The sequence below is a fragment of the Maylandia zebra genome, linkage group LG6, assembly GCF_041146795.1.
Source record: "Maylandia zebra isolate NMK-2024a linkage group LG6, Mzebra_GT3a, whole genome shotgun sequence".
In the NCBI taxonomy this organism is placed as follows: domain Eukaryota; kingdom Metazoa; phylum Chordata; class Actinopteri; order Cichliformes; family Cichlidae; genus Maylandia; species Maylandia zebra.
Window position 1 is genome coordinate 6,630,757 of NC_135172.1, and position 9,729 is coordinate 6,640,485.

Here is a 9,729-nt window from a genome sequence, read left to right on the forward strand (position 1 = left end):
CTGTAACCAGGTTTCTGTAAGGTAGAGTAAATCAATTTGTGGATCACTTATTAAGTCACAGTAGCATAACCACGACAGACCCGATGACCGCAGGTTCATGCTTTTGAGCATTTCACACATTTTATTCTTCTGGTTGCTGTTCACAAGCTCAGCTGCAGCTCAACAGCTGCAAACCACATACACCACAACAACAACCACACACTCAGGACCCAGTACTATTTATGCAGGGCAGCACGATGAGCCCATTGCAGTGTGTTGGCTTCTCCTGCAGCTGTGCCACAACCGTGCCCCCCACATTCATGTACTAACAGAGACTTGGAAGAGAGATACCTAATGTTTAATAATCCATATTCCACTGTTTTACTCTTTGATGCTGTTGAGGATACTCTATTTTTCTTTCTTTGCAATTTTTTATGTTTAAGTTGTTTTTTGTCAAAGGGGATGTGGTTTAGGGGGATAACGGGAGGACAGAATTTGCAGAGAGACGACGAAGACTTCAACTTTGCCTCCTGATCCCAACTCTGGATAGCCACATTTTAGGGGGGGTTAATAAATTTGACTAGATTTCTAGAAATGAGAGCTGCTCCATCCAAAGTGGGATTGATGCCATCTCTTCTAACAAGACCAGGTTTCCTCCAGAAAGTTTCCCAATTATCTATTCTATTCATTTCTATTCTATTCTATTCTATTCTATTCTATTGTACTCTATTCTATTCTATACTAGTCTAGTCTATGAATCATAAGTACATACAGTTGTAGCGCAGAGGGAAACGGCCAAGAAGAGGTACTCAGGTACTCACCGAATAACTAGTCAAAGATTTTGAGTTGGTGATGTGCGTCAAGTTAGGATGATTAAGGACAAAATGGAAGTGTGCTAACAAGCCAATAATGTGCTGAGAAGACTAGGGGTGTGTTTGAGGAGCTGATGAACATAGAAAATGAATGCGAAAGAAGGACAGTTGGTAAATCAAGAAGAGTACAGGTGTAATAGGATAGTTAGTAATAGGAAGTGAGGGCAGCTATGAAGAAGATGGAGAGTGGACAGGCAGCTGGTACTTACGATATACCTGTGGAGAAATAGAGATCTCTAGGAGACAGGACAGTGGAATCTTTGACTAGACTGTTTAGCACAATCTTGGAGAGTGAGGGGATATCTTAGGAACAGAGATGTGCGGCAGTACCAATTTTCAAAATCAAGGGTTACAACTACAGAGGGATAAAGCTGATGAGCCATATCATGAGTGGAGAGGTGACAACAACAAGCAGTATACCCTTATGCCAAGAAAAAGCACTACAAATGCAAAGTTTGCCTTGATTGTGCTGATGGAGAAATATAGAGGTGGTCAGAAGAAGTTAAGACGTGTATTTGAGCATATAGACAAAACATATGAAAGGGTTTCAAGAAAGGATCTGTGCTACTGCATGAGAAAATTATTTTTGATGACAGAGAAATACACTATATTTCCAAAAGTATTTTGGTATTCAGCCATCAAAATAATTTAATTCGGGTGTTCCAATCACTTCCATGGGCACAGGTGTATAAAATGAAACACCTATTCCACAGTCATCTGTTAGTGGTGTTGTAACAAAGTGGAAATGATTAAAAAATGACAACAACTCAGCCACAAAGTGGTAGGCCATATAAAGCTATCAATAGCTACAGACCTCCAAACTTCAAGTGACCTTCAGATTAGATCAAGAACAGTGTGCAGAGTGCTTCATGTAATAGGTCTTTTGCACTGATAAAACAAGGAAAGAATCTAGAATTAACATCTGACAAAACAAAATGCTGACATTGACAGGAAAGCACGTTCCTTGAAAAAACGGAAAATTCACAATACATGGACCACAAGCTGTAAAGTATTCATAAAATCAAAGGAACACTGGAACAAGCCAAAGTGTTGGTCATCAGAAACATTGAGGAGCTGGACAAATACTGATGTTCATCTTAAACTAGAGGTATGAATACACATGTGACGTGACACACAACACCCCATATGGCACAGTCTAAAAGATCTTCTTCTGCATCCAGCAACAAAAACAATATAATTCAATGGAATACTGTTTATGATAAACTGAAACTGAGAACATTTCAGTACACAGACTATAATGTTCTGGACTTGGAAAAGCATATAGGCCAGGAAATTATAATTAATAATATATATAATAAATACTTATCAATATACAATAGACACTAGAGTTCAAAGGTTCTCTGATGTCTGGAGAGATGTGCACCTTAATACACAGTCACCGCAAAAACACACTACAACCAGTGCAACACAGCAGGCAAATGAGCTGCCTTTCAATCCTTGCCTACAGATCATCAGAGGAGATTTTGGCTGTAAGATACACACCACAGAGAAGTCAGAAGCCATCAGAGAGCAGACTAATTAAAAAAACAAAACAAAAATAAAGTTGGTAGTAGTTGAAATGTGGACTAAAATTGTGTTTGTCATCAGGAAGAGGTCTATGACTTCATCCTTTACCTGTAAACCTATTAGGAAAAGTCAAAATTGTCTTTATATGCCCTCGCTACCTTGCTTGTCTTTTTATAAAGTGGAAGGAAGCTTCCAGTAGCAAACTCAAAATACAAAAACATGCAAAAGCAAATTTTGCTGAATGTACTGAAGACTTAAAACATGTTCTGGATGTTTGATGAAAGGAAGGAGGGCCATAACAGGCACAGAAGTCTATTGCATTCATTTATGGTGACCAGGGCTCGCAAAATTTCAAAATCCCTGGTAGACCTTCGGGCAGGGACTCTTCAGTTTTTGGTAGCCCAAAATAAATTTAAGTAGCCCAAAAAAAAGAGCAATTTTTTGATTGATGTTTTGTTTCCTGCTTGGTTTCCTTTACAATATTATACATTAAAGTATAATATTGTAACGGAAACAAAACATTAATCAAAAAATTGTTGAAACACAAATATGGGCAGAAATCTGTACCATCAGAAACTGAATATGAATAAGTTAAATTTGAATTTGAATTGCTCAGATTGACTCTGAATTGTAACTTGAATAAATGTTTTTAAAAACTGAATATGAATTATCCTAATTTGAGGGTACAAGATGACAACTTTGGAATTCTACTAGAAACAGTCGATCATATTTGTTTGTCAAAGCTGAATCCAGGGCAAACTACGCTAAATTAGCGTTTTGAGCTAGCAGCTACAATAAGCATAAAAGTTACCGTACGGCTATCATTTGTTAACATGACGCTTGTTCTTATACCTGTGATACATTTATTACCAACCTGAGAGTTTATCCGCTGGTCATTCGACATGACGAATGACTTCTGAAATCTTAATTCAGCTCAAGACGCTGTAGATTCCTGTCAGTAACACTTTCGGTCCGCTAGTAAAACGTAGTTCTATTAATCTGCGCTCATTACTCTTGAACCGGAACCGGATGTAAGTCCCAAAAAGCTGAATTTTGGAACTGAAACTGAATGGTGAGAAGTGAATCTGAAATTATTCGAGAGCTAAATTTTTAAAGGATAAAATACGGTTTCAAAGCAAATTAATTCATTTTCAAAATATAAAATTCAATTTCAATTTAGTGATGATCATTTTCAGACCAATAAATTCAATTTCAAATTAGGATAATTCATATTCAGTTTTTAAAAGCATTTATTCAAGTTACAATTCAGATTCAATCTGAGCAATTCAAATTTAACTTATTCATATTCAGTTTCTGATGGTACAGATTTCTGCCCATACACAAATTACAACATTGAATAAAAATTACAATCATCAACTCAAATACTTGGTTCTAATTGAACAGAAATTTCTATGAACTTGTAAGAACTGTGTAGGACATGAATCAGTCTGTGTCAGATCCTGAATTTGAAATTTCCACTGAAGTCACGGGTAAGAGGCAAGTGGAACCAAGATCTAGGCCATTTGCTTTTTGAAGTTTGCAAAGACTGCTTTGAAATTTTGCCAGTGGTAGTTCACTCCTTGCAACATAGTACGCTGTTCTAAACAGATCTTTCAGGTTTATTTTTAGTATGTTATTTGCAATTGGTGTTTGTTCTGGGAAAGATATTGCAGACTGAGCAATAATGCATTTCTTGCATTTTTCATGGGTTCTAATGGGGGCCTTTCTTAAAATTACTGGTCCCAGTAACAAAGGCGCTTGTCGACTCAGAAATCGAGGGAGAACCAACAACACACCAGGCAGAACATTATGTTATTTACACGGGTGCACATAAGTGGTCCACATGTGCACATTCGCTGTCAAAATAAAAGACGCGCACCAGATAAGCCTACCACATAACTTTTCCGTTTTGTGGTAGGCTTTTCTTTTCCTGTCACTTCTTCACCAGGGTGAAGAAGATCTATGCCATTTGCTTTTTTGCAGGGTGAAGAAGTGGCTCAGCAGAACTAAAATATATATCCTGCTGCTTTTACACACACACTCACATAACGCTCAGCGATTCTCTGCACGATCAACCTCTCACATGTTTAGGCTTGCTGCGGGAGATTTCACTTGTCATGTTTGCATAGTAAGCTAACGATTGATAAGACGATGTCAGAGGAAATTATCGTCACTCACCAATCAGTACTGTCACTCTCTATCCGGTCGTTAAGCGATGACGTGACAAATCCTAGTCTGCGTTTAATATGGCTTTTGTGTTTGTTAACATGTTTAATATTTTGTATTTTCTTCTATTTCTAGAGTCACAGCTACGACAGTGCGACTCTAGGAGCCTGTGGAAAGGACTGCGGACTATAACGGACTATAAACGACCAGCTTCTTCAATGATGAATACCGATGCTTCACTGGCTGATGAGCTGAACACGTTTTATGCTCGCTTCGACGCCGCAGCAATTAAAACAACAAACGGCTGCGCGCGCTCGGAGTGCACCAGTGAAGAAAATGCATTCGTCATCACAGAGCATGCCGTGAGGAACACCTTCAGGAGGGTGAACACCAGGAAGGCAGCAGGACCAGATGCAATCCCTGGCCGGGTCCTTAGAGCCTGCGCTGATCAACTAGCACCGGTGTTCACGGAGATCTTCAACCTCTCCCTGGCCCAAGCTGTGGTTCCCACGTGCTTCAAACGGTCCATTATTGTCCCTATTCCAAAGAAACAACAGCCCGCTTGCCACAATGACTACCGTCCAGTAGCACTGACTTCAATTGTGATGAAGTGTTTTGAAAGACTGATGAGAGATCACATCACTTCTTCACTTCCTCCCACCATCGACTCACTTCAGTTTGCTTACCGGACTAATCGTTCCACAGACGATGCCATATCTCACCTGCTCCACACATCCCTGAGTCACCTGGACACTGGCAGAGGGAATTATGTTAGGATGCTGTTCGTGGACTACAGTTCAGCATTCAACACAATAATTCCCTCTAAGCTTTTCACCAAGTTGACGGATCTAGGACTCAGCTCATCACTGTGTCAGTGGATCCTCAACTTCCTCACAGACAGACCCCAATCAGTGAGGGTAGGAAAACAAGTCTCCCCCTCCATCTCACTCAGCACTGGAGTGCCTCAGGGCTGTGTTTTAAGCCCCCTGCTGTACTCACTGTACACTTATGACTGTGTAGCCACATCCGACACCACCTCCATTGTCAAGTTTGCTGACGACACTGCTGTTGTGGGCCTGATCTCCGACAACATCGAGACGGCCTACCTGGAGGAGATTAGGAACCTGGAGACCTGGTGCCAGGAGAATAACCTCCTCCTAAACGTCAGCAAGACTAAGGAGCTGATCGTGGACTTCACTACAAAGCAGGCGAGGAATTACAAACCCCTCATCATCAGTGGCACGCCAGTGGAGAGAGTGGACAGTTTCCGATACCTGGGTGTCCACATCACTCAGGACCTGTCATGGTCCTGTCACATCAACACCCTGGTTAAGAAAGCCCGTCAGCGTCTCTTCTTCCTCAGAAGACTTAGAGACTTCCATCTGCCACTGAAGGTGCTCAAGAACTTCTACTCCTGCACCATCGAGAGCGTCCTGACGTCAAACATCTGCACCTGGTTTGGGAACAGCACCAAGCAGGACAGACGAGATCTGCAAAGGGTGGTGCGCTCGGCAGAACGCATCATTCAATCAGAGCTCCCTGACCTGCTGTCCATCTACACCAAGCGGTGCATGTCCAAAGCTAGGAAGATTATGATGGACCTCTCCCATCCCAACAATGGACTCTTCTCACTGTTGAGGTCTGGGAAGCGCTTCCGCTCCCTTAAGGCCAAAACAGAGAGAATGAGGAGGAGCTTCTTCCCCCAGGCTATTCGGGCCCTGAACCAGGTGAAGGACTGGACTCTCCCAAACACGTCATTATAAGACTGGACTCTCACACACGTCACCACACGCACCACCACACATTTCCTATAATCCTATAATTCCTATAATTTATAATCCTTATCTTTATAATCTCTTCTGCTATTTGCACATTCTTTACTGTAAATTCCTAAGTTAATTTGTAAATTTTTGTAGTAAATTGTAAATATTGTAAAACTTTTCTTCTGTCATTTAATGGTCGGGCATTGTACAGCTACAAGCATTTCACCCCCATGTCATACTGTGTATGGTTGTGTGTGTGTGACAAATAAAATTTGAATTTGAATTTGAATATTTAATCTCAAAAAGCTCCTAAAACAGTCAGTGATCACTGTTGACCTCCCTCGGCTTTTATTACCGCTAATCATTTATTTAAGCTCAGTTTTTAAAACCTTACGATGTAACTACAGCCCAGCACATGCAGCAGTATATGAATGACTAACCTCATATTGTTGATGGATTATCTCAGTTGTTCTCCTGGCTGAAGTTTGGTCCTTTTACAGCATCCTGCCATGCGATTACATTTGTTCCTGACCTGAACACTCACGTTAACTTTTATCGAGTGGAAAAAAAAAGTTAGCTTGTTTATATTATGCTAACATAGCTGTGTCGCTAGCGGTCACGTAGCACATCATTATATACCAGCTAGCCAAACTTCAGTAACCCTACAAACGTCACTGCTGTTTAGTTTTCTGTCTTCATTTATGCTGGGAGTGATAGCAGAGCTGTACGTTTTAATTTGTTTCCAAAACCCCGCAGTCAGGACATGCTATATTGTATTTAGATAGAAGCTAGCGAGCTAACTTCCTGCTAACTTCTAACTCCGTTAAATGTCATAAATTCCGTTTTCATGGATGCCTGGGTGTTAAACTCAATTGTTACACCTGGTAGAGCAGAACGCTGATCATTTTATTAAAGATGAAAGACTTTAGACAGTTTTTCAACTCTCAGTAATGCCATAGTGATCGTTTGATATATGGACCTGCAGCGGAGTTTAGGCCCAGACACGGCAGACTTAACGACCGGATACATAGTTCGCGCGATTGCAAAGTGAAAGCAAAACACAAAACAATATGTCACATATTGGCTCACTGATGCCAATGACATAATTACCCAGCTACATTTCCGAAAGAATGCAAAAGCACTGACATATGCTCCTGGCTGCATGCCAAATATCCTTGGGCAAGATACTAACCCCATGTTTGCCTACTGGTGGTGGTCAGAGGGCCTGATGGCGCCAGTGTCCGGCAGCCTCGCCTCTGTCAGTGCGCCCCAGGGTAGCTGTGGCTACAATGTAGCTTGCCATTGCCTGTGTGTGTGTGAATGGGTGAATGACTGAATGTAGTGTGAAGTGCTTTGGGGTCCTTAGGGACTGACTAAAGCGCTATACAAATGCAGGCCATTTACCATATATTTTACCTTCCTATGATAGTCCGATGGGCAGGGTAGAGATAGATTTTGGTAGCCCGACTGGAAAAATCGCTAGCCCCGGGACGTCGGGTTAGCGATTTTGCGAGCCCTGGTGACTATATGCTGCTTATATCATCTGAATATAAGTACTCAATTAATGTGTTTTTTTACGGTATGAAGCCACAGCTTTGAGGTAGAACTCAATAACGGTATTTTGCTTGAGGAAAATAATGATCTGTCCAGACTAAGTTTGATAAACTGCTAAACAAATGTGTGTAATAAAAAATAGTAATAGTTCTTAGAACGATATGGTCTTCTTAAAAACAACATAGCTTAATATATGAGCAGGGCCCAGAAAGGAACTGACAGAAACACCAGGCGGGCAAAACACCAGCTACTGGTAGATAAAGCAGTCCCTCAAGTGACTGCTGAAAAAGCCGCTAGGAAAGCCTGGGGAGGCCACTAGAGTGGTGGAATATGTACACTACAGTGCAGATTCTATATCCAGGCTGAAACAGCAAAGATCCATGAGTAAATCAGGAATACGGACACTACTCATCATGTATGTTATGATGCAGAGTACACTTGCTTGACTGGATGCACGTCTACAAGTTAACATATAAAGATCTCCATGGAGCTCAAAGGAAGGAAGAATGCGAACAAAAAGTTTTAACATATCCATTCATCCATTCATTTTCTTGCACTTATTCAATTCAGTTAATTCAAAAAATGATTCATCTTTAAATAGTTTCTAACCACCAGTCTGGGACATGGTATGGCTGGTGTGCTCATCCTGTTAAAAGTTCTTCTCACTCTCCACATATGCTCATAGCGTACATCTGCGGGTTTTCTATAATATTGTTGGTTTTTAACCTTACAATACAAAGAGAGTGGACTGTTCTGAATTATAAAATCACAAATGAATTAAACTGAGTTAACACGAAGCTCCGGACTGGTTAACTTCCAACACATTTTTCTTAAGCACGTTAGTGATCGTCGTGACGATGAAAACGGGTTACTGCCACTTGTTCCAAAGTTACGCCGTTTATGTAAATAATGACTGATAATAATAAATGTAGAAACTCATTTATATTCCACTCTGACTTTGTACTCTTTCATTTCTCTTGCTGTCTATTTTAATCATTAACATAATTTTCAGACCCTTCCAGTTGTTTGTAAATCGTATGAAAAAATGTTAAATATTTACATTTTATTTAGATACAGAAGGATTAATATTGTGTGCCTCACCTTCCCTCCGCTCCTGCGGTTCTCAGTGCACCCGTTCCCCGCTGCCTCCTCAGCGGCAGAATCCTCCTCCTCCTTCCCGTCCTCTAGCTCTTTTACACCGGTCTCTTGTTCCGTCCGGAGCCGCTTGGCGACCTGGTAATATCCTTCTTTTCTGTCTTCGCTCTCTTCCATCATAGAAGAGAGGAGAAAGTCACAAATTTTCGGTAAAAAGGAAGAAGAGACGTTGCACCTGCTACTCTCGCTGTCTCTCGCTGTCTCTCAGGTCAGCTCCAAAGATCGCCAAAACAGGAAGACGTCTTACATTGCTCATTGCGTGTCATGGTTTGTGTTGTCTTGCAGGCACACTTATTTTCTTACAACACTGGGTGGCTTTTTGTTGTTCTTGTTGTTCTGTTTTTTGTTTTTGTTTTTGTTTTTTTATTGAAACAAATTAGACTTACCATTTTTGTAGACTCACCTTCACATACCCAAGAGGTAGTGATGGGAAGTCTGGGTCTTTTCTAAGATTCGTCTCTTTTGGCTTGCCTGCCTTAAACGCAGATTAAGCGGGTTTATATGTGTCCGTCTTTTCGGTTGCACAGATGGGGGAGAGCGGTTTTCACACGTGCCTCCTGTGCAGTCCCCCAAGATCCTGCGTGTTGCTGGACGCGGATGACGTACACCAGATAACATGTTAATAAATAAATAGATGTTAATTTTTCTCAAGGTCTAAAACTTCATTATGATCAAGATTGAAATGTTAATGCTAAAGAAATCTTAAATAAACG

General features: G+C 40.9%; 1 protein-coding gene across 2 annotated transcripts in view; it reads right to left on the bottom strand.

The window, feature by feature from the left end:
- LOC101479800 (heterogeneous nuclear ribonucleoprotein L-like) overlaps positions 1–9,518 on the bottom strand; it is a 48,759-nt gene extending 39,241 nt beyond the window's left edge. The window contains exon 1 of one of the 2 annotated variants that reach the window (XM_076884583.1): positions 8,963–9,518. In XM_076884583.1, coding sequence (XP_076740698.1) covers positions 8,963–9,136 — 174 coding nt within the window. In that variant the 5' untranslated portion in view covers positions 9,137–9,518. The remainder of the gene's footprint in view (positions 1–8,962) is intronic. The other variant, XM_076884584.1, reaches the window with a different exon arrangement.
- Between the last annotated feature and the right edge of the window lie 211 nt (positions 9,519–9,729).